The sequence below is a fragment of the Salvia splendens genome, chromosome 18 (assembly GCF_004379255.2).
Source record: "Salvia splendens isolate huo1 chromosome 18, SspV2, whole genome shotgun sequence".
Classification (NCBI taxonomy): domain Eukaryota; kingdom Viridiplantae; phylum Streptophyta; class Magnoliopsida; order Lamiales; family Lamiaceae; genus Salvia; species Salvia splendens.
Genome location: NC_056049.1, coordinates 13,393,458 through 13,417,429, shown reverse-complemented (window position 1 = coordinate 13,417,429; position 23,972 = coordinate 13,393,458). Strand labels below are relative to the sequence as shown.

The window sequence follows — 23,972 nt, the reverse complement described above, 5'->3', positions numbered from 1 at the left end:
ATGAGCACGAATAGAATCTTGCTTGTATACGAAAAACTCTACAATCAACTTTTAACTCGATTCAGTATTATTCGAGCAGTTACGAACGAATAGAATCACTAATATTATTACATTGTGTTTGCTTGTGCATTTATAAGATGTTTTATAAACATTTAAATGCATAAGAAGTAAACAAAGTCTAAGTCTTTTGCTTAGTAGACCGGTTGTGGGCGTCGTCCACTTTAAGGACACACGGTCGGTTCTATGCAATGCTTTGCAAAAGAAAAAGAAGAATTTCACAACACAGATAGGCTTAGACTACCTGTCGTGAAAGGTTGCAATGTCAGTCCGATATTTCTAAGCCTTATTGAAACAAGATGACATTGGTGTGATATAGCACTGAACGGATCTAACAACAAAACATGCCTTCATGCTATCTACATGAAGACTAGGTCTTGATAAACAACTATTTCTTAATCAACATACGTTAGCATTGAGCATACGTTATTGATTATGCACTACTTTGACTTATCAAATGGAGCGGGTTTTTCGTAACCCAATAATCCTGATATATTGGGTAGTGGTGATTAATATCTAGCGGTGCTAGGATTGCTATTATATTGAATTGCGCGCCTGGTGTGTCTGGCTTGATAATGTACTTAAGAGGAGCTCGAACAAGGTTTTATTACTCAGAAACTGGCCAGTTGGAATTTAATTATTCTATGAATAATAAATAAGTGTTTCTTGCTAAGTCCACTCTTAGAATTAAAAGATGTTAATTAATTAAGTCTATAGCAGACACTAATTAATTAATGGACATTTCTATCTTAAGCGCGAGAAATAAACAACAAACAAAACGGAAGCCCAGATTACTTATAATTTCGGATTTGGATGGGCAGTGTAATATTACTTCTGAAGTGCCTGCTCGTAATATTCCGATATAAACTTGTATAAAATTGTGGGTTCAATTTAATTAGTAAAAAACTAATTGGGGGAGGTCATATCCAAACCTTCCAGAGATCTCTGACTGAGCCAAATATGTAACTATTATAAATAGGAGAATAAATGAGACACAATTAATACAATTAATTAGATGAAAATTTCGTCTCTCTCCTATACACTATAGGGGATGAAAATTTCTTCAGCTCTCCTTTGTGAGGAATTTCTGTCTTCATTATTCGATTCATAGTATTTTGATAAGATTAGCCCACCCTGATATCGAGATACAGTTCGGGAACCAGTCAGAAGATCCGTGGTCTAGTATTGAAGATCATCGTGGAGAAGGCGTAAGCAATTGACGATTCTTTGGAGAATCAAATCGGTAACTCTAAATCGTAGAATTCATGTTTAGGATTTACTTTCTTTAAGCATGAATTATTTGCGTTCTAGCATGCAATTATCTGTTTAACATGTGAATTGATTAATCGCATAATCGGTCAAATAGATCTTTATCTGATTTATTTGTTTTGTACAAGTCTTTCGCTGTGCAAGGAGCAACAAACCCCAACAGGGTGGATAATCAATATTATTATTGGTACTCAAGTTAATTAGTAAAAGGTCAATAGCTTTGGCCCAAGTCCAACCTCCATGGATTCCTAATATGACCTATTATAACCTCCATAAAGGAGACTACAAATTAACTAATCATTCATAAAATTTCCTCCCCGTTATCTGTGAGTGATCGAAATTCTTAGTTCCTTACAGAACTAAAATTCTGTCTTCTTTCCGAGTCATTTTGATTTTGATAAGCTTTGCCCACCCAAAATAATAATCTGAATTCAGGAAATAGATTGGAAGATTCATGGTTAAGTACAAAGAACTTCACGTGCAGACGCAGAAAACAATAGATGATTCTTTGGAGAACCAAATCGGTAATTTTAAACCGTAGTAGTTCATGAAGTAGAGTTTATTTTTCTTGAGCATGAATTATATGTGTTCTTGTATGCAATTATTTGTTTGACATGTAAATAGATTAATCTCATAATCGTCAAATAGATCCGTTTGTCTGATTTCTTTGTTATGCAACATAACCCAACATGATCATCCCCCGAGAACATGATTGTCAATTTAGATATCTGCGGATATCACATCTGAAATTTTTGAGTATTTGAACCCGAAAATATAGATTTTCCATACCGTATACCCAAACCCTATTTCCTTTCGGGTATCTGAATACGAGTATGTAGTCATGAATAATTGAGTATTCAATACCCAAATTTTCTTTAAAAAAAATCAAAATCACTAACTTGTGTCTACTACTAAAGAAGATCAAGTTGGTGGAATATTTGTATTAACTCCCATAAATAAATTGGAGGCTCCTACCAATGTAACTTTATAGAATAGTTGCTTTTAATTCAAACATAGAATTTTTATATTTTTATGAATAAGGAAAGCTGTTTTGAAAATCGTGCGGAAAACGACACAGTATTGCCAGCGTAGGAGCAGAGGACATGAAATAGAAAAATGTTTTAGTGTGTGTGTGTTTACTCCTACTATGTGTAATTTTATGCACGACCACCTAACATCTTTTGAAGTGGTGAGTGAGTAGTGAGAAGTGGTGAGTAAACATGTGGCGAAGGCAGCATACCACTTCCATCTCCGCCCTAGCATTCATCAACCATAAATGGGACGCTCTTGTAATCGGCGCCGGCCACAATGGACTCACCGCAGCCGCCTACCTAGCCCGCTCCGGTCTCTCTGTCGCCGTCCTTGAGCGCCGCCACGTCATCGGTGGCGCCGCCGTCACTGAGGAACTCGTTCCTGGCTTCAAGTTCTCTCGCTGCAGCTACCTCCAGAGCCTTCTCCGCCCCACCGTTATTAAGTACTCCAATCTCCCTCTCTCTCTCTCTCTCACTTAATCGTAATTCCCCTAACCCTATTCCTACTCATTCCGCTTCAATTTGTTTGATTGTTGTTGTGAAATGTGAAATCAGGGAGCTCGAGTTAGGGAGGCATGGATTGAAGTTGTTGAAGAGGAATCCAGCGTCCTTCACTCCGTGTGTGGATGGGCGTTACCTTTTGCTGGGAACTGATAAGACGCTTAACTATTCTGAGATTTCTAAGTTCTCCAAGCGTGATGCTGAGGCTTATCCCAGGCATACTGCATCTCTTTCTTCTTCTTTTTTTATATTCTATATCGTGGATGGACATGATACTTCCAATCCAAACCCCTTTATCTTTGGATGCATTTCTATAGGATATGACAAAGAGGATTTAAACTACATGGAATCCTAAATGTCATCTAGAAGTTGATAGCAATGTCATTTATGACTTTGATTATGGATTTATAGATGGTGGCATAATATCAAATGTGAACATATGCGTCAATTTTATCTCAGTTGAAAGGTTTTTACAAAACAATCTACTTAGGGGAATTTAGTTTTGATCTTTTATCTCCTTTGATTAGTCAAAAGGTTTTGAGAAAATTTGTATGGTTTTAGAAATTGCCATATTTTGATCTTCTGTCTCCTTTGATGAGTTGAAAGGTTTTGAGGATTTTTATCTGCTTTCCCATTATTTACTTGGTTATGGAAATTAGTAAGTTATGATTGAGATGCATATTATTTTCATATTCTTCAATTTTATCTTGACACTCTTGAGGTGATCAAACTTGCTATGATACTGAAAATATCTTCAGTATACGCAGCTGATAGGAAACCATTTGAAAGTTATCTCCATCATTGTAAAATAGGCCACAACGCTTATCAACTCTCCAAGATGTATTATTAGACTGCGAAGTGCGAACTTCTTTAGGAATGTGTTTGACTATACTTGTGAAGTAGTTGGTTGCAGCAGCTATGAGCCATTGATAAATTCAGTGTATCCTCCGGGAAGGGTTCTGAAAGTTCATTCATCTAGAACTACCACTATAATAATTGATTCAGTGAATTAGGTTTCCATATGTTTGGTTCAATTACTTTAAAATTCCATATTTCTCACATTTTAAAAGAAGTAGAAGTCATGTTTATGGCTCTTGTTTTATTTTATATATATGGCACCTTTGTGTAGGTACGAGAGAGAACTAGAGAACTTCTGCAAATTCATGGATCCCCTTTTGGATTCATCTCCTCCGGAGAAACTACAAGAGGTTGCATCCTTTAATTCTCGTATGAAGGATAACCTACAGAAGTCAGTCTTTTGGGCTCAGTTGATGCAACGGGCAGTTTCTATGGGGCAAAAGGAGCTTCTGTAAGAGTTCATACCACTTTCTAACTTGTTCAATAGCAAGCTAATTCCATCTGCTTCGCTTATGTTCAAGTAGAATTTATTTAATACGCAATTAAGTATGGCATCTTACCATTCTTTACTTCTATTTGTTGAGCTTGTAGGGATTTTATGGATCTGTTGCTGTCTCCTGCATCAAAGGTCTTAAACAATTGGTTTGAGGTACTTGAAAAATGATAGTACTAGCATGATCTAGCAAACCTATTTGGAGCTATGCATTTGTGAAACACCTTATACATTATAATTTCTGTCATTGCAAAGGTGAAAAAGCATTTTATCAGATGGAGGAATATATTCATAACTTAATTTATCTTGGAGTAATGAGCAAGGTTTTTGGTGGGTTGATGATGGGATGATGGGCTTCTGGTTTTGTTTGTAAATCAATATTCAATATGCTTGTTTCCCTCATAGCAATTGTAGGAGCTGTTTTTAAATTCATCTACCCTTGAGGCCTAAGATAACCAAATAACACATTAGTAACAACCTACCACTCCCTTGGGGGGTGGCCAATTGGTGGAGTTACTGGAGTAGGTGAGCATGTGGCCAAAATTCACAAGTTTGAATCCCATCAATGCCTTTTAGGCTGACCCTGATAGGAGTGAAAGGCGGGAGGGAGGAATAGAGCACGAGTTATGCTCTTCACTTTGAAACAATATGTTGTAAATGTAGTAATGAGAGGAACGATCACTTTGAATTGATGGAATAGTAAAAGAGTAACACTCCTCCGCAGAGGCCTACGACCAAGTCGTCCAATACAAAATAATCTATCCAAGATGAATTAAACTCCCTAGCTTACATTTATTTATACTAAAAGCAATTAACTGAAATGCATAGAATCAGGAACTGCACTACTTGCTCCTGCCGCCTGCTTCCTCTATTTTCTTGCTTCCACCGCTTGCTTCCTCTAATTTCTCGCTTCCCCCAACTTCCTTCCCCTTTTTGCGGCGGCTGTAGACCTTCCAGCTGTTGCAGCTGTTGACCGTATCAATTGCCCCGCCCGTCGGAACACCTTGTCCGCAAGGTTGAAGAAAGAAAACTGTCCTCGTACGTCTGCCTCATCCATCCAAGTTGCCTCGTCATCCTCCAGACCTACCCAGCTAATGAGGACCTGCTCGACGGCTTCGTCAGCCCGGCGCTCAGTCCGCCGTGCCAGCACCTTGTCTAGGAGGAACAGCGGTGCAGCATCGACCAGGCCATCGGGCAGTGTGGCCTCCACCGGTGCGTCCCCCACAGCTCGTTTGAGGAGTGAGACGTGGAACACCGGGTGTATGCGGGCAGAGTCGGGAAGTTGCAGCCGATAAGCCGTCTTTCCGATTCGCGCCTCGACTCGAAAGGGCCCGAAGAATCGAGGGGCTAACTTCCTGTTGCGGGCCGTGAAAAGCGAGGACTGACGGTGGGGACGGAATCTTAAGTAGACCATATCTCCCACGTTGAATTCGACGTCCCGGTGCCTCTTGTTCGCGGCTGCTGTCATACGGTCTTGGGCTCGTCGTAAGTGGTGACGCAGCAGCTCCAACATCTCATCGCGAGAGCGGAGGGTGTCCAGCACGGATTGCGCCCGAATCTCCCCCGGGAGAAAGGCGTGCAAGGTGGGCGGGGGCGACCGTATACTGTCTCGAACGGTGTCATGCCCGAAGCCGAGTGAGTGCTTGTGTTGTAGCAGTATTCCGCCCAAGCTAGCCATTTGTTCCACTGTTTCGGGCGGTCAGAAGAGAAACAACGCAAGTATGTCTGCAGGCACCGGTTAAGAACTTCCCGTCTGGCCGTCGGTCTCGGGGTGGTAGGCGGAACTCATCTTAAGTGTGGTACCCGTGGCGCGAAACAACTCTTTCCAAAAGGAGCCGAGGAAGATGGGGTCGCGATCTGAGACGATCGACCGAAGAATACCATGGAGGCGAACCACTTCGCCCGTGAACACTTCCGCGACCTGTCGGGCCGTGAAAGGGTGTCTAAGGCCGATGAAGTGAGCGTATTTGGACAGGCGGTCGACGATGACAAAAATGCAGTCTAGAACCCCGGCTCTCGGCAGCCCCGAAACAAAATCCATGCTGATATCTTCCCAAATACGAATCGGCAGGGGCTGGAGGAGGCTGGCTGGGGACCTGGTTTCGGCCTTATGCCTTTGACACGTTGTGCAAGCTGCGACAAAATTAGTGACATGTTTCATCATTCCGGGCCAGTAAACGTTTGAAGCAATCCGACGATATGTGCGGTAGGCCCATGAGTGTCCCCCAGTCGGCGTGATATGGAACTCGGCCATCAGTTTTGGAATCCAGGGCAAACGGGGCCGCACGACTATCCTCCCCTTATAGAATAGGGTTCCATGAATGAGCTCATAATGTGGGGAAGTATGTTGACTGGCCTCCAAGGCGGCTTTGATTTTTGCGAGGGACGGGTCAGACGATAGAGTCTCCTGGACCGAGGACCAGTCTGGCCATGACGGAATCGAAATTGCCGCGATTTCCGGCGCATTATCATCCGCCCGATTTAACTTGCCTTCCTTGTAAACGATGGCGAAGTCGTAGCCCAAGAGTTTTGCAGCCCAATTTTGTTGCGCCGGGGTGGCTAGAGGGTGGGCTAGTAGGTGGCGCAGACTCCGTTGGTCCGTGTGCACAACGAAACGACGACCCAACAAGTAGGGCCGCCAATGATGGATTGCGAGGACGATGGCCATGAGTTCCTTCTCGTATGCTGACTTGGCTAACCAACGAGAGGATAATGTTTTGCTGAAATAGGCCACCGGCTGACGGTCCTGCATTAAGACGGCCCCGAGGCCCCGGCCCAAGGCGTCGCACTCTATCACGAACTCCTTTGTAAAATCCGGCGTCTTGAGCAGAGGTGCTGACGTCAACGCCGATTTGAGGGAGTCGAAAGCGGAGGCCCCTGCCATCGGCCACGTCCAGGCGGTCTTGGATTGGGGAGTGAGTAGCTTCTTCAGGAGCTCTGTCAACGGGGCTGCAATCTTGCCGTAGTCCTTGATGAAACGACGGTAGTAACCTGTTAACCCAAGGAACCCGCGGACACTCCTTAGGGACGTCGGAGTCGGCCAACGGAGGACAGCCGAGATTTTGGCTGGGTCCATTTTTACTCCCTCGAACGACACGATGTGGCCTAGATACTCGACGCTAGCCCGACCTAGAAGACATTTCTTGGTGTTGACGACGAGTGTATGGCTGGCCAAAACCTTGAAAACCAGGCGGAGGTGGCGCCAGTGTTGTTAATTTGGCGCTCGGGTCGCTCGGGTTGCCCGGGTCGCCCAGGTCGAGACCATGACCGCCACAACATGGGTGGGTTGATCGAGATGCATGGGTCGCGCTGGGTCGGTTGGGTCGGCGGGTCGAGCGTTTCGGGTGGGTTCGAGCGTTTCGGCTACAGTGTTTCTGCGTTTTTTTTTACAGAGATTGAAGGAAGGGCTGAAGGAAGATGATGGAGAAGAGAGAGGAGAGAGGAGAGAGGAGTATAATTATGAGCCTTGGGAATAGAGTACATCATTTGTCACTATTCATTTGTTTAGTGGGATTAGGAATATATAAAAAATTGATATAGTTTATCTCATTTTTTAGGCAGCAATAAAAATATTATCTTACCAAATTTTTGATTAGTTAAATTTAATTCAATATATTTACATGGATATATTGCCAATCCAATGTTTGGAGTATAATTTAATGGTGGAAAATGAGTATATTATTTTAGGAATAAATTAATATTTGTTCTTCTACTATATACACGTTTCGAGATTCAAATTGTACTATTTAAAGTTTTATTATTTTATTTGTATAATAATCTATTGTATTAATCAAATTATTTATTAATTTTTCTGTAATTATTCCTCTCATATTTTATATAGGTTTGTCTACTAATACATATTCATTTATTTTTTACTAATTTTTAAAATAGATTTCACATTCCACTCCTATTTTATTATAAGTTAATACTACATACAAAATGACGCACATTTCATAACTTTTTTCTTTTGACATTTTCAGACAATGGTTTCAATTATTTATTTTGTGTTATACTTATAACTTATGAATTGTTTTGATATTTTGATAATTTTTATTTTCCATTTTATCTCTATTCACATGAATTGCGTCCACATTTATATTATTTGATATATTATAAACATTAGAGTAATATATTTATTTGATTTAATATTAAAAGGCAAAAAAATTAGCCTAGATTAGTGGGTCTCTCGACCCAGTCGACTCGTCGACCCGCGACCCGAATTTTCACCTTATCGACCCGGTGCGACTCTCGACCCTAACAACACTGGGTGGCGCAAATGATCCGCCCAAGACGCGCTGTAGACGAGAATGTCGTCAAAAAACACCAAGACAAATTTCTGAAGGGCCGGTCGGAAGATGTCGTTCATCAGGCTTTGGAACGTGGCTGGAGCGTTGGTGAGGCCGAATGGCGTGACAAGGAACTCGTAGTGGCCTGAGTGGGTTCGAAAAGCTGTCTTTGGAACGTCCTCGTTTGCCACCCGGATTTGGTGGTACCCCGCCTTCAGGTCGATTTTGCTGAACCACCTGGCCCCGTGCAACTCGTCAAGAAGCTCTTGGATCACTGGGATAGGATATTTGTCTGGCACCGTCTGTTTATTATGTTCTCTGTAGTCCACGCAAAACCTCCACGAGCCGTCTTTTTGCGAACCAGGAGGACCGGGCTTGAGAAGGGGCTGGTGCTGGGTTGAATCACCCCGGAGCTCAACATCTCGGCGACGAGCTTTTCCATTTCATCTTTCTGCAAGTGATTATACCGATAGGGGCGGACGGAAACGGGATCGGTGCCGGGGAGGAGCAGTATTCGGTGGTCCATGCGGCGGTGGGGGGGCATACCGACGCCTTCCCTTGTGGTCGCCGGGAAGTCCCCAATCAAGCTGAGTAATTGCGACCTGGCTGCCGAGGATAGGGCGGAGTCAATCCCGAAAGGGTCAGCCGTGGTTTCCTTCTCTAGGGCGCGGAGGACCCAGCAACAGTTCCCCTCCTCGAGACAGCGGAGGTCGTGGGTGGAGCATGCCCGGCGCATGAGGGACGGGTCTCCCTTGAGGGAGACCGGCCGACCCCGTTGGCTCTGAAATCCATGGACGACCGTTGCCAATTAGCCATGACGTAGCCGAGGGATGCGAGCCATGCGACTCCCAGAATGACGTCGATGTTCCGGAGGGGAAAAACGTAGCACGACACCATGAACTCCTCGTTCTCCAATATTAGTGGCACGGTCCTGCACATCCCTGCTGCGCGACTTGTGGAGCCGTCGCCTAGCACCACCGAGTAAGGCGAGGTAGGGGTAATCGGTAGCTCGAGCCGCTGTGCGCACTCCTCGGATATAAAACAGTAGTTTGCGTCGCTATCGATCATTACTTTTACTTGTTGTGAGGCGATTTTCCCAAATAGTTTCATTGTATTGGCCGTGTCCAAGCCATTTAGTGACAAGGCAGATAGTTGTGGTTCTGCCCCTGTCTCCAAAATCTCAGTCCTCGGGTTCGGAGTCAGCGGCCGCATCTTCATTCTCCTCGCAGATCATGACATTGAGAGTCTTTGGGGGGCATCTATGGGCTGGTCCAAACTTCAGCCCGCATTTGACACAGGTTCCTGCTGCTATGTGTCGCCTATATTCCTCCGGGGACACGTTACGGAAACGTTTTGACACCGGTTTCGACGAGGCCGTGGAGTACGTGGGGGTTGGGGAATACCCCTTGGAGACCGAACGGTTAGACTGAGCCGTGAGGGGTGTGTCTGGGCGGCCGGTTGGGCAGGTGCCGGTCGCTGAGGCTGGGCTGACGCCATCATGTCGATGTCAAGTGCCAATTCGACCGCATCCTCATAGGTGGTGATTTTGGAGGCTTTCATTTGGAGGCGGACCTCCGGACTGAGTGCAGCCATGAAAAATCCTAAATATTGGTGACAAGAGATGTCTGGAACTTGCGCGAGGCGCGCCTCAAAAGCCGCCACGAATTCAGTCAGAGAGCCCGTGTGGCGGACTGCTGCGAAGGCTTCATATTCGTTCAATGCCCCGGTGCCTCCTAAGCGTTTCATCAACTCTCTTGCGAAACGAGCCCATGTCAGATCCGGGACTCGATGTCGCAGCAACTGGTACCAAGGGAGGGCCGCGCCTGCCAAAGCCACCATTGCGACGCCCACCCGGTCCTCGGGGCCGGTTCCCGAGATCAAGAAGTATTGTTCCGCCCGTGCAAGCCAAGCGAGGGCGTCCGAGCCGTCGAAGGTGGGCATGGGCGACGCCGAGGCACCCCCGGCGTTTGGTTGTTTTGACCCCTGTGCTGCTGATGTGGAGCCGTCGTCGGGGTGGGAAGGGTCCTTGAGCTTCAGCGAGGCGAAACCCGCTCGCATCTCCCGGAGCATGGCGGTCAGTTCTGTTCGGACCTCTGCCACCTGGTCCTCCGTGTGGCGGAACTGAGTATTCAGTTCCTTCACAGCCGCATCCAACGACACGTTACTCTGCTGCAAATCACCCATCGCCTTCTCCAATTCGTCCAGTCGCGCGTCCGCCCGAGAGTTCACCATCGTTCACCGCACCAGACCCCCTCTGCATCGAGTTTGCATAGCCATTTTTTTGTATGGGTTGTTGGCGAATAGCACAAAATCCGGGTTTGGCTGTCTGGTAGCGGTAGCAATTGCTGGTTTCTTTAATCAAAAGAAAGAACAGAAAAAGGAAATATTTAATTGTGACTCATATCATTTGGTCCATGTCTAGTGTCTTGGAAAATTTTGTAGTGAACTTTCATATGGTAAATGAGAAAATCCTGCAGTTTGAACTTCTTTTTACTTCCATCTTATGTTTTTATTAATTCCATCTTATGTTTTTATTATTGACTTCGTAATACAGGCTGATGTCCTCAAGGCAACACTTGCAACTGATGCAGTTATAGGGACAACAGTAAGAATGATCTCAACTCTTATTTTCAGAGAGAATTTATTTCCTTTCCTTGATTGATCCAGTTCATGGTACTGTGTATATCTAATCAATATTGCATTGTTTAAGTTACTTCTTCCTTCTGCTCTCTGGTATGTTTGTTTGTTGTTTGCTTTTTTCCTTTTATTTTCTTTAGTTTATTTTGTATTATTCCTCTACTCCTCCCTTACCCACTATATGATTCCTGGTTCTTATACAATGCTTGTCAACTTTTCCTGAAGCAGTTAATCACTCATCCATTGTGTATGTGTTAGATACAGTGCCAAATTGAATGTGTTACAATTGCGTTTATTGAACTCCTGTATCCTTTTTTTTCATATCCTAGGGATCTGTCAGTACACCTGGTAGTGGATATGTTCTGCTACACCATGTGATGGGAGAAACTGATGGCGATCGCGGCATTTGGTCGTGAGTATCTATGTAAACATGGTAAAATGTCACTGCATCACTACTTTTCGTAGTTAACAATATCAAACATATACCTGCTCGTATCACAATGTTTTCAAGGATGTTTTATATCCCATCATCAGTTTTTCCGTGACTTCCAATTGATGCTGTATAAAAGAGATATGCAAGTAAGATACCTAATGAGTAAAACCTATCTTTGACATGCTCCCTCATTTTTCTTAGCATGTGCATATATCGTTCACTAAGTTCCTGTAAGTTCTCATACGACTAATTATCAGGTTTGTTGAAGGTGGGATGGGTTCTGTGTCCTTGGCCATCTCAAGAGCTGCTGAAGAAGCCGGTGTTACCATAGTGACAGAGGCTGAAGTGAGTTTGTGAATGTTAATTATGTTAGCTTGTGCCTCCTGATCAGATACCATGTTTTCAAACTATTGTTATTTGGTTCAAACTGTACTAGTAGTATCTCATAGTGCTGCCACTACATCTTTTTGAAAAGTTTAACATATTATGCTGTTATCGCTTTCAATAATGTTTCAATTATCTGACTAGAAACATAGTTTTTATCAATGCGTGCAAATTGAAAGCTTTATATCGCCGTACAGCATTGTAAGAGAGAGTTGCATCCAGTCTTGTTCATTAACCTAGAAGATAAAGAGTTTCCAGAATAATATATAATTTGAATCTTTTCTGCTATCGTAAAATACCATCAAAGATAACACACAATTCTGTTTGTAGCTAGTTAGGCAAACTGAAGCAGTCTTTGTATGTTTGGCCTAACTAATCTTTGCTTTTGACAAAGTCTCAAGCTTTTTTAGTTAGCAAGTCTGGTTGATGTTCATTTTACTAACATCATTTTGTGTTGTTTTGCTGTGCTAATAATTTTCTATTAATTAAGAAGTCTAAAAGCGTTCTGTTATGTTCTTAGGTATCAAAATTGATAATTGATGATTCCGGCAAAGTATCTGGAGTAAGCATGTGGATTGAATTTTATAGTTTACTATCACAAGCTTTGGAGGTACCAATTTATATAATCGGTATGTGGACTGTGATCAGGTTTTGCTTGCTGATGGTACAGAACTGCACTCTTCTGTTGTTTTGTCAAATGCAACGCCATATAAGACATTTGTGGTGAAGTTTTTAATTCTCTTCTTCTGCTTATATTACATTTTGACTAGAGGATTTTGTTACAGTAAAAGATATGCGATCGTGGACCACAAATTACAATATATTTTTACTGACGCAGGAATTTCTGCCACAAAATGTACTTCCTTATGAATTTCTTGGTGCGATCAAGAACGCTGACTATAGCTCTGTAAGTCTTCTTTTCAAATAATTGATGGTTATCTGTTGAAACAAAATATGTTGCATACACAAATAAGCATATTTTCATGAGTTATGTTTTAAATATGTGTTACATTTGTTCCCCTGTAAGTGACACCCACACAGTAGACCTTCATACTATGTAAATATGAGACGTCTCAGCTTCTGCTGATCTCCCCTCCACAAACTAAAAAAAAGATAAAGAAAAATGAGAAAATAGGTTGCATTCATAACGAAAGCTTTATTTGAGTTTCTGGAAATTGTTTTTCCCTGTATATTTTCACAACTGAAATTCAAGTGATAATACTTTCATTTTGGACAGGCGACCACCAAAATTAATTTGGCTGTTGAGAAGTTACCACAGTTTCATTGCTGCAAATTGAATAGTCCAGATGCTGGCCCGCAGCATATGGGCACAATTCACATTGGTGCCGAGAGGTATTTCTTAAATTTTCTTATTGAAGACACATGGTTCTTTTTCTTGGCGAAGTCATTAGCACAAGAAAGGCCGTCAAATGTCGAATTTACCCAAAAGAATTATGTTCCACATGACTCTATATATCACTCATTGACGAGCCTAAACGAAGGCAACTTACTGTGACCTAAAAGGTGACATCCCTTGGCATTTTTGGAACTGTTGAATGTTGATGCCAGTTTTCTTTTCGTGCCATGTTCCAAAGTAACTCTCTTTATTTCTTTATCAGAAACTGCACATATCACTTGGGTAGAAGAGAGAACTCTTCTAATTATATAATTTCACTATCCATAATTTATTTTCCATTTAATTTTGTGCTGGAATTCTCCTATGAAATAAAAGGGTTCTTTGCCATTTATTTGAAAGTAAAATTGCCTTAATGTTTACCTAACAACAAGAAAAAGAAAAATTTCTTTGGTGTTCTTGTTATCATCTTACAGACATTGTTAATAATCATGTAAATATCATTCAAATCACATTCACGACGTTGAAAGTTGTTTGGTGTAAATTTCTTTGGTGTTCTTGTTATCATCTTACAGACTTTGTGAGAAAAAATGTTTTTTTTTAAATAGTTCTTCTAACTTAGTATTTTTCTATGGATGATGTTGATGTCATGTTCTTTTGTCTAAAATAGGATGGAGGAGATTGAATCTGCACGTTTGGATTCTCTAAACGGGATACCTTCTCGAAGACCTATAATTGAGATGACAATCCCTTCTGCACTGGACAAGACCATTTCTCCACCTGGTACTTGAAAAGTCTCGGTGATTTATGTGGACGAGTATATTATATATGCAATCTTCATTTCTAAAGTATTTTTTTTAACCCAGACGTTTTCTTACAATTTCAACTAGTAATAGCATGGTTTGTAATTTTCTGTTTCTCAACCCAAAAGAGTTTGATTTATTTCCCAATGCTGTTACCATCTTTCTTGAATCTTCTTGCCATAACATTAGTAAAGGTATCGATAATTCTGTAATCTGTACAGGGAAGCATGTCATCAACCTATTTATTCAGTACACACCATATAAACCTAGCGATGGCAGCTGGGAAGATTCCGAATACAGAGTAAGTCAATTCTGTGGTTTGTATACAAAATTTGTGTTTCTCTACCTCATCTATTTTATTATATTCGGGCATTTTCTCATGATAAAGTTTCTTCCACGCCTCTATTTGGTATAAATATCCCTTTCTAATGCTGAGGTTTTGATGCAGAGCTCATTTGCTCAAAGATGCTTCGACTTGATTGAGGAGTACGCCCCGGGCTTTAACTCATCAATCATTGGCTATGACATGTTGACTCCACCAGACCTTGAACGAGAAATTGGTTTGACAGGTACCCATTCTATTCATTGCAGGAATAAGGATGAGAGTTTATACCTTCATAGAAAGACAAATACTACATGAACTTAGAATTTGCAGATAAACATGATAGATTTTTTTTTTAAGTTGTGCAGAACAAGGTCAATACCGTGTATACTGATTTATTGGGAGAACAAGATAAAGTGAAGGGTATTTCGAGATGAAAGAAAAAATACAACCTGTTTATTGAAAGGAATGAAATTAAAAGGGAAGAACAAGTACTTGCTGAATAACTGCAAAAGAAAATAGGAACTTGCAGGCCAAATTGTCCCAAAGCCAAGCTTCGGTATTGAAGCATAAAGTCTAACTAAGATAATGTTCTCCTCTCTAGCGACCATGAGTCTAGAACTCAAATAATTAAAGCAAGACCAGAAACTAGGGATCCAGATCAAATCCTAACCTATCGATTCACAACTTTTCTTCACTTGGCTGTCTAACTTCATTACTTTGCTTGTGGAGTTGATTATAAAATGTTGTTCATATGTTTGTAAAATGTGTTTTGGTATTATATTCACAATTTATGCTCATCACTTCACATTTCTCTTTTTTTCTCCAACGCAATTGAATAGCCTTTACCTTTACGGTGTTTACCTTCGGTTTCAGACCTAATACAGCCCAAGCTGGAACAGTCTTGGATCATAATTCATTTATCGCTGCCATCAAAGGACATTAGCTGTTAGATATAGGATCAGTGGTCCGTTGCACATATGTATAGGTCCATTTAGATGATAATCATATGATTTTTTGACAAAATTTTGTTCACCATGTAATCTTTGCTCCCGTGGATTTTGATTAGTGCTGATCATCCGGGGTTTCTAATTTTGGCAGGAGGAAATATCTTTCATGGTGCTATGGGACTAGATTCCTTGTTCCTCATGCGGCCTGTGAAAGGATGGTAATGTCGTATCTCTTCACACTCCGTTTGGTTAGTATAGTTCAAATAAAAACTTTTTAATTTGAGAACTATTGCACTCAATAAATATCATGAATTATTTATAGGTTTCAGTACAAGAAGAGTTATCAGAACAATTTTTTTATTTGAACCTCACTCGGTATACATGTCAATACCGACAAAAAACACATAAATTCTATGAAAGCTAGATGAACAAATAAAAATAAAACATAGAAAACCATATTCAACTAATGTGGTTGTCGTTCATGTGTTATATTGATCTCTTCATATTGGATTCATGGATTTCAGGGGTCTTGTGCCTGCATGATGCATTCTAATATCTATTCGCATTTGATTCATGCGTCTAGTTTTATTATGGGTAAACTATATAATTTGGTGGTTGATGCAGTTCAAACTACAGAACTCCAGTAAAAGGTTTGTATCTATGTGGGAGTGGGGCCCATCCCGGGGGTGGCGTAATGGGTGCACCAGGGCGCAATGCTGCACTTGTTGCTATTCAAGATATCAAGGCTCAAATATGAGTCTCTTATGCTCATTGTGATGTGCTTTGCCCTTTCGCATCGACATTTGTAGTCTTCTGATTGAGTTCTTTCACTACCTACAGAATTTGGGTGTTAATAACGTTTTCAATTTACTACTGGGGTGTGAATGAAATTACTTTTCAACTAGCTCCACTATGCTTTGATAATATTTGTCAACATTATGTGATGAAATTTACTACTTACATTAAATTTGAGACCCACGAATATTAAAGTTAAATCATCCGATTTTGGTTATTAGTCTAGATATATTTTGTTATTCATACTCCATTAGTTATCTACTCAGGTTGTAGCAACTAGCATGGATGAAAATGGTTATAAACTTCTCGTCATTGTATTTTGTTATCTCCATCATTTGGAAGTTAGAATATTTTGAATGTGACTACTAATATTTGGAAGGGCTATGGATTACGTTTAAAGTTCGTTTTATATTCCTTGGGGTTAGACGTCACCACGGTTCGTGAACCGCCGGTTCACGGTTCGGAACCGCCGGTTCCGGTTCAAGAATTGGTGGAACCTGAACCGGCCCGGCCAAGACCTCACGGTTCCGGTTCATGAACCATGAACCGTGAACCGGCTGAACCGTCGGTAGTTATCCGGTTCCGGGCGGTTCGGCGGTTCATCCGATTTTTTTTTTTACATTGTAAATTGTAATTCAAGTTAAAAATGTAAAAAAACTTGCGTAAATAAAATTAGAATGAAGCGATGTACAAATGTAATTTTATTGATACAAATTACAACTTCAAAATTACAAATTACAATTTTAAAATTACAAATTATAAGTTAAAATTTACAAATTACAACATAAAAATTAGAAATTACAACTTCAAAATTATAAATTACAAAGACTTAAAGTCTTCATTACAATTTACAAAATTAATACTAACATATAGAGAAATTTAATATAAATGAAATTAATACTAACATAATTGTAAACTTATAACATATAACATATTAAAACTTATAACATATTAAAACTTACTAACATATAACATAAAACATATAAAACATATTTAATACAAACGAATTTATTACTAACATATAAATAAAACACATTAAAACATATAATACTAACATAATTGTAAAACATATAACATATTAAAACTTACTAACATATTAAAACATATTAAAACTTATAACATATTAAAACATATAACATATTAAAACTTACTAACATATTAAAACTTAAAACATATTAAAACTTACTAACATCTTAAAACTTACTAACATATTAAAACTTATAACATATAACATAAAACATATTAAAACTTAGAAGTTTAGAACTTACTTGTACTCGAAGAGCGGCTCGCCTTCCCACCTCCTCCGCAACTTGTGCTCTAGTAGGGGCACGACGACGACGAGAGTCACTTTGATCTTGGTCAATTCCCTTGCCCCGATTACCACCACGACGAGATGAAGACATGATATTATGGAAATTGGAAGTAGAGAATAGAGAGTAGTGTTTATGTGAATATGATAACGTGAACAAGAACAACGTGAGTAAATTATGAGCGCAAATAACGTAAACAACTTGAGAGAATGATGATGGAGAATAGAGAAATTGAGATTGAGAGAGAAATTCTTATTAACACAAGAATGGGGTAAGTAGAAAAGAAGAGGAGGGGGGTATTTATAGGGGAAAATTGTGATTAAAAAAAATAAAAAAAAATCAAATTTTCAAAAATCACGGCGAAACCGCCGGTTTACCGCCGGAACAGCCGGTTTTCGGTGGAACCGGCGGTTTTGAGGACCGTTTGAAATTTCAAATTTTGAAAAATGCGGCGGGAAACCGACGGTTTTGTCGCCGGAACCACCGGTTTTCGGTGGAACAGCCGGTTTTATCGGTGGAACCGGCGGTTTCCGTCCACGGTTTTAGTGAAAACCGGCGGCCGCGGGAGTGGTTTCTGAAAAGGCTAGGGAGTAGGCCTGAAATTGTGTCGGAAACTGCCGAACTGCCGGTTACGGTTCGCCAAAAATTGAAACCTGAACCGGCCCGTCGGAACCGGCGGTTCCGGTGCCGGTTCGAACCGCCGCCGACTGTTCCGGTTCCAGTTCGGAACCGCCGGTGACGGTTCCGGTTCCGGTTCCGGGCCGGTTCAGTTTGGTGATGTCTACTTGGGGTTGAAATCAAAATTTAATCTTAGTGCTGAATGTTGCGGGAGTGGTTTCTGAAAAGGCTAGGGAGTAGGCCTGAAATTGTGTCGGAAACTGCCGAACCGCCGGTTACGGTTCGCCAAAAATTGAAACCTGAACCGGCCCGTCGGAACCGGCGGTTCCGGTGCCGGTTCGAACCGCCGCCGACGGTTCCGGTTCCGGTTCGGAACCGCCGGTGACGGTTCCGGGCCGGTTCAGTTTGGTGATGTCTACTTGGGGTTGAAATCAAAATTTAATCTTAGTGCTGAATGTTTAAGAATAATAAATAATTACTCCCTCCGTCCTTAAAGAATATACAATTTGGGTTTGGTAATGATTTTAATACAAAATTGGTAAAGTAAAAGAACGGTAGACAGAAAATGTAATTAAAATATTGTTAGTAGGTCTCACCTCAGTTTTCAAAATTAGAAAATGTATATATTTTGTGGGACGGATTAAAAAGAAAAGAACATATACTAGGAGGAAGGACTAACATTTTCATTTTCATTTTCATTTTATCATAATAAGCAAATGAAGAAAATGAGCGTAAGTAGTAGTAGTATATTTAGTATTTAGTATTATATTTGCAGTAAAAGTATTGAGTAGGGATTAAGAGTTTGAAAAATCTTAAATAGATTGCGTTTTATGAAATGGAATTGATAGTTGCGTTGGCGGCATAGCTTATCCTCTACGCTAATGGACGTCAGAATCCCTCCCAAAAACCAAAATTTTGAGGTTTTCTTCCTTTGATTTATTGTTTTTAATTAATACACATTCAGCTCTCTCATGTTGCTTAATTAATATTCTTAGATAATATTAGGTTCTTCGTCGAAGGCCCGTCGCGAGATTCTGGCGGAGATGGGCTATGATTTCACCATCCTGGTAATTTCTTCTACATATTGCTACTACTATATACTATTAGTATTAGGATTTGAAACCAGATAGGGCAAATGAATTGTATAGGTTTTAATCATGACGCTTACTTGACTTTAATAAAATATACTCTAAATCAAAATATGACAATTCAATTCTAATTCTTAAAGATAACAATGATAAATAAACCACTTAAGGTAAGAATGGCCGCAGAAATTTAATTGATAATTAAGTTTTTCTTCATTATACTAAGTTACTAGCAACTGTAGATATTATAATTGATACTCATGTATGTATTTACTATTTATTAAATGAAAATACTGTTCTTGATGAAAACATGCATCCATAAATGTGAGTGTCAGTTTAGATGTCCATATCTCATGAACTGTACACTTTTAGAACGTCATAATGTTTAAAAGATCTATTTATCATCTGCATGCTAAGTTCCAATTGAGTTTGACACGGGTTTTAAGAAATGTAAAGGAAAGTTGGTGAAAAAAGATAGTGGAATGTGAGTCCCATTTTTATGCATTAGTTTTATAATAAAATGAGATTTGAATGCCTATTACCTTTTATGGAAAATTCTAACTGGGCCTCCTAAAGTGGGACGGAATAAAATGGATGACCGTGACGGAGGGAGTAGTAAATAATATTGCTCGAATTTTTTTATGATCATTTCACCTTAAATCTAAGCTATTCTCTTTGTATTGTTTTTCCTTTGGCATTTAGAGTGCAGATATAGATGAGAAAAGTATCAGGAAGGAAAAACCTGAAGACCTTGTGATGGCCCTAGCTGAAGCAAAGGTGCGTTTTGCTTTATGAATCTTCTTCTCACATAGTATTTGATTTTAGTTTCTCTTTTTAATTATTCACAATGTGAATTACAAGTTCTCCTTCTCTACTAGTATATCATGTGCTTTGAACAGTAATATAATTTCAATAAATTTTGTGAAATGAAAATATGTATTTCTTATTAGTATGCAGCTATACTTCATATGAAAACTCCCTTGGCTCCTTATGTTCCATTGATGTCAAACTTGGATACTATCAGTTTTGAAATTTTAAAGCTTGTTTTCTTAAATAGTACTCCCTCCGTCCCATAAAAATATTGACATTTGGGATGGCAAGGGAATTAATGCATAATTGGTAAAGTAAGAGAGAGATAGGAAGAGAAGTTACCAAAAATAAAATGGGATTTTTTATGGGACATCCCAAAATGTAAAAGGTCCTTATTTTTATGGGACGGAGGGAGTAATTCTTACTAAATGATTTTATTTCACGCAAAGTATACATATGTATGTATATTGAGTAAAATGCACTTCATTTCACATTACATTTTGTTGAAGCTTCTTGTGGAATAATATCACTACCTTTTGGACAATCTAGCAAAACTGACTTTCAAAAGAGTGTTGCTTTGCATCCTTTTCTAATCTGATTTTAGGCATCAGAAATACTATTCTTGAGTGGAAGCTAAAGATAGTTGGTAATAGGATAGTGCAAAGGATGTCTTTCAAGTTTTTCTATTTCAAGGATCCGAAGCTGACCTTAAACAAATTTTATCTATGTTTTTGATGCATACAGCTCAATGATGTTTCTATTGTTTTTACTTCTTAGGCTGATGCTATTATGAAGAAGCTCAACAGAACTGCTCAAGTGGAGGACATATCACGCTCTACCCTGCTGATAACTGCTGATACAGTATGCTGATATTTTCCTTTTATTATCTATTCTACTTCTATTTCTCTATACTTTTTTTTTCATTTTTTCTTGAACAGATCTTTGCTAAATTGTAAGTTGTTGTATAGGGGTTTTATATTTTTAGAATGACGCTCTTGATTCTAGAAAACAGACAAGGTTCACAAATTAATTTTAATTCTATGGCTTCAATACAAACATCAATTTCTGGAAGCACAACTTTTCATTTTGTATACTATATTGTGTAAGGCATGTGACATTTTGACTCTATTTTGCTTAAGGAAGTTGTAAAATATCCATGCTGTTTGTTTCTAATGTAATAGGAACATAATTTAGTCCACATATCTTAGTGACAATATATGTCAACAGTTGAATCCAAATTTCTGAAGTTCTCTAAGTATAAAGCAAGAGATGAAGAGTATATAGTGTGACTAAATAATTCAGTTTTTGACCTAAACGGCTAAACCTGCCTAAACCTCCAAGAGAATATAGTGTTACTAAATAACTATTACATTTCAGTTAGAAAATATTTCAGTCATTCAAATAACCATAAAGTTAACATTGACATGCGAAGTCAAAGTTAACCAATTTTAGATTTAATTTTTGTCTTCATTTGCAGTATTTCACAAACTTACTTGTTTTTATCTTTTGGTGCCATAAAGTGTTGGAAGGTCTCTTCATGCAATATTTTTCGTTTCTAAGGTTATATTGAATTTTGCGCTTAGGTGTAGGGTGCATTGTCTGTAATCTATCTTTACCCGCCTTTTTTGGTTCTTTATTTTTTGTCAAACATCATCACAAACACTGAAAAAGGGCATGATTGTAATGGTATCACCATGATCAGGACCAGATATTTGAAGTTAAGTCTTTATTTGCATCTAATTGGTATTAAGGTGGTGGTGTATCAAGGGACTATTAGAGAAAAGCCGACATCTGCGGAAGAAGCACGACAGTTTATTAGAGGTTGCTTGTTTACCTTTTTAAAAAACATATGGGATCTATCCTACATATTAGTTAATTCTTCTTTGTCATATTGCTTTACAGACTATTCTGGTGGATCAGGCAAAGTTGTGGGATCAGTAGTTGTAACTAACTTGGTAACAGGTAGTAGAAAAGGAGGATGGGAGAGTGCAGAGGTACTTCTCAGATACCATTCCATTTACTCTTTTTTTTTTTTGGGTAGTACAACTAGTTTCTTCGCGTGGAACCTTTTTTTTCTCATTAAATGGGATGTATCATCAAATATTAACAAGTTAAGAATCAAGATTCAGTTTTTGGTGTCTTGATGTTTTATGCTACAAAAGCAAGACCTACTACTTCTACTGACATTGCTATTCTCACTCTTATTTTCTGTATTGGGGTTGGGCTGGGCCTGTGGCAGGTTTTGCATAAGTTTTCTCTTCCTTGTGCTTGAAACATGCAATAGCTCATAGGCAAGAAAACCGAATTGAGAGAGAGTCATCTGACATGTATGAATCATGCTGGTATTTTATGTGTAAATTTTGAGTAACTTGGACATTAGTAAACTAACTTGCATTTGTGAAAATCTTTGCATGTAAAAAGTTTTTGGAGCATTATCTTGGCATATTGTGTCTATGCTTTTTGTGGATCATATTTTGACATGTATGAGCTGAGGTGAAACTAACTGCAAAATGTTACCTGCTGCTTTACAGTCCCTTTCTGGACTAACTTAGATTTGATTTTTAATGCAGGTTTATTTCCTAGATATACCTGATGAAGTCATTGATAGCCTGGTAAATTGTTTGGGAAAAATGTTTGAAGTAATTGTATCTTTACTTAATTAACTATATTAAGTTCTCTCAGATTGAGGAGGGAATAACTTTTAATGTTGCTGGAGGTTTGATGCTTGAACATCCACTGATTTTGCCTTTGGTAGACACTGTGGTCAGACTCTATCTCTCTCTCTCTCTCTGTATGAACAATACTCAAATATATTTGTTGTTATAGTAAATTTTTATCAATCACATTGTCCAACTGAATGAGTTTTTGCAGGTAGGAACTGCTGATTGCGTGATGGGACTCTCAAAAACATTGACAGAGAAACTTATGCAGGAGGCCCTAGTTGAATCCATGGTTTAGTTAACACAAAACAAACATGGAAAGATTCGCATACTTGTGAAATATTGTTTCAACCATTGCTCTCCAAATGAACAACTAGCGTCCATCATTACCTAAATATTTCGATTGTGTATTTCTGCAATGGGTCTAATCTAATATTGACTACATTGTCAAATAAAACAAATACATAAATTGAAAGCGAAATGGTAGATATTAGATTGACCTAACCATTGTGGGGTTAAAACTTTTGAGCCAAAGAAGGCACTTGACTAGTTTTAGAGCATCCACAATAAGCACGGACGTCCCACCGGCTAATGGGAAGGGCGTGGTGGACGCCGACGACGGACGAGCAGTTATCTGCGGACTTCCGGAGTTAGCTTATCTCTTCCCCCATTCTTATCTCTATAGAAAATAATGGATCGCGATGTAACTCTCCCATCACTGATGAATCACGCCATCGTCATTTGGAGGTGGGGATTTTAGTACAGTACATGATTGCACGTGGCTAACCTTAAAGCATGACCGATTTAATTCACAGGTCGATCAAATTAAATTGAACCTTTTTAAGTTTGAACTTACTTAGTTCTTATATACAGTATATAATTCAGCGTTCTAAATGATGATACAGCCTCACGTATAAATTGTTATCTAGATTATTGTCCTAGTCGGCAGCGGGAAAATTACCTCTATTTGTTATTCATTAAAGTTGCATCCACTTATTTTAATCGCCATTTATAATAAAAATAGTTAGATAACATTTTGATTCTCATGTATGATTAAAAATAATATTCACCCCCTGTCTCATGTTACTTATGCTTTTATATTTCAGCTTCTTTCAATCTTATTAAACTATTTATATTTAAAGTAGGAATTAAGGTATTTAATATATTAGAGTTGATTAAGTATTTTATTATCGAAGGATATCTCATTACATCTAGAATACTACTACTACTACAATTTAATTACATTAAAAAACAATCTCAAATTACAAAAAATGAATTAAATTTTCAAATGATACAAAATATAAAGTTTAGTATTA

The 23,972-nt window shown here is 39.3% G+C and overlaps 2 protein-coding genes across 4 annotated transcripts; both read left to right on the top strand.

Annotated features, from left to right (window-relative positions):
* The first annotated feature begins 2,415 nt into the window (after window positions 1-2,415).
* LOC121777609 (pyridine nucleotide-disulfide oxidoreductase domain-containing protein 2) lies at window positions 2,416-16,373 on the top strand. Its single transcript, XM_042174917.1, has 16 exons — window positions 2,416-2,800; window positions 2,913-3,074; window positions 3,988-4,167; window positions 4,308-4,365; window positions 11,050-11,100; window positions 11,462-11,544; window positions 11,823-11,910; window positions 12,470-12,511; window positions 12,598-12,672; window positions 12,788-12,856; window positions 13,187-13,302; window positions 13,974-14,086; window positions 14,328-14,407; window positions 14,555-14,675; window positions 15,530-15,596; window positions 16,003-16,373. Exons 1-16 carry the CDS (start codon window positions 2,547-2,549, stop codon window positions 16,133-16,135), a joined length of 1,692 nt encoding a protein of 563 aa, XP_042030851.1. The 5' UTR covers window positions 2,416-2,546; the 3' UTR covers window positions 16,136-16,373.
* Window positions 16,374-18,905: 2,532 nt separating this feature from the next.
* Window positions 18,906-23,075, top strand: LOC121777685 (7-methyl-GTP pyrophosphatase-like). 3 transcript variants are annotated; one of them, XM_042175022.1, is made up of 9 exons: window positions 18,906-19,021; window positions 19,097-19,168; window positions 19,889-19,963; window positions 20,774-20,857; window positions 21,748-21,817; window positions 21,899-21,990; window positions 22,567-22,608; window positions 22,679-22,759; window positions 22,868-23,075. In XM_042175022.1, exons 1-9 carry the CDS (start codon window positions 18,983-18,985, stop codon window positions 22,952-22,954), a joined length of 642 nt encoding a protein of 213 aa, XP_042030956.1. In that variant the 5' UTR covers window positions 18,906-18,982; the 3' UTR covers window positions 22,955-23,075. The 3 variants fall into 3 exon arrangements, with proteins under 3 accessions (XP_042030956.1, XP_042030957.1, XP_042030958.1); XM_042175023.1 differs by having other exon boundaries at window positions 22,679-22,787; XM_042175024.1 differs by having other exon boundaries at window positions 18,909-19,021; window positions 19,107-19,168.
* The last annotated feature ends 897 nt before the right edge of the window (window positions 23,076-23,972 follow it).

Bases quoted from the DNA above. Each gene is read 5' to 3' on its own strand.
- LOC121777609 (XM_042174917.1), top strand. From the start codon at position 2,547: ATGTGGCGAAGGCAGCATACCACTTCCATCTCCGCCCTAGCATTCATC. The intron at 2,801-2,912 runs GTACTCCAATCT...ATGTGAAATCAG, and splicing joins CTCCGCCCCACCGTTATTAA to GGAGCTCGAGTTAGGGAGGC. The intron at 13,303-13,973 runs GTATTTCTTAAA...TGTCTAAAATAG, and splicing joins ATTCACATTGGTGCCGAGAG to GATGGAGGAGATTGAATCTG.
- LOC121777685 (XM_042175022.1), top strand. From the start codon at position 18,983: ATGGACGTCAGAATCCCTCCCAAAAACCAAAATTTTGAG. The intron at 20,858-21,747 runs GTATGCTGATAT...ATTGGTATTAAG, and splicing joins TGCTGATAACTGCTGATACA to GTGGTGGTGTATCAAGGGAC. The intron at 21,818-21,898 runs GTTGCTTGTTTA...ATTGCTTTACAG, and splicing joins AGCACGACAGTTTATTAGAG to ACTATTCTGGTGGATCAGGC.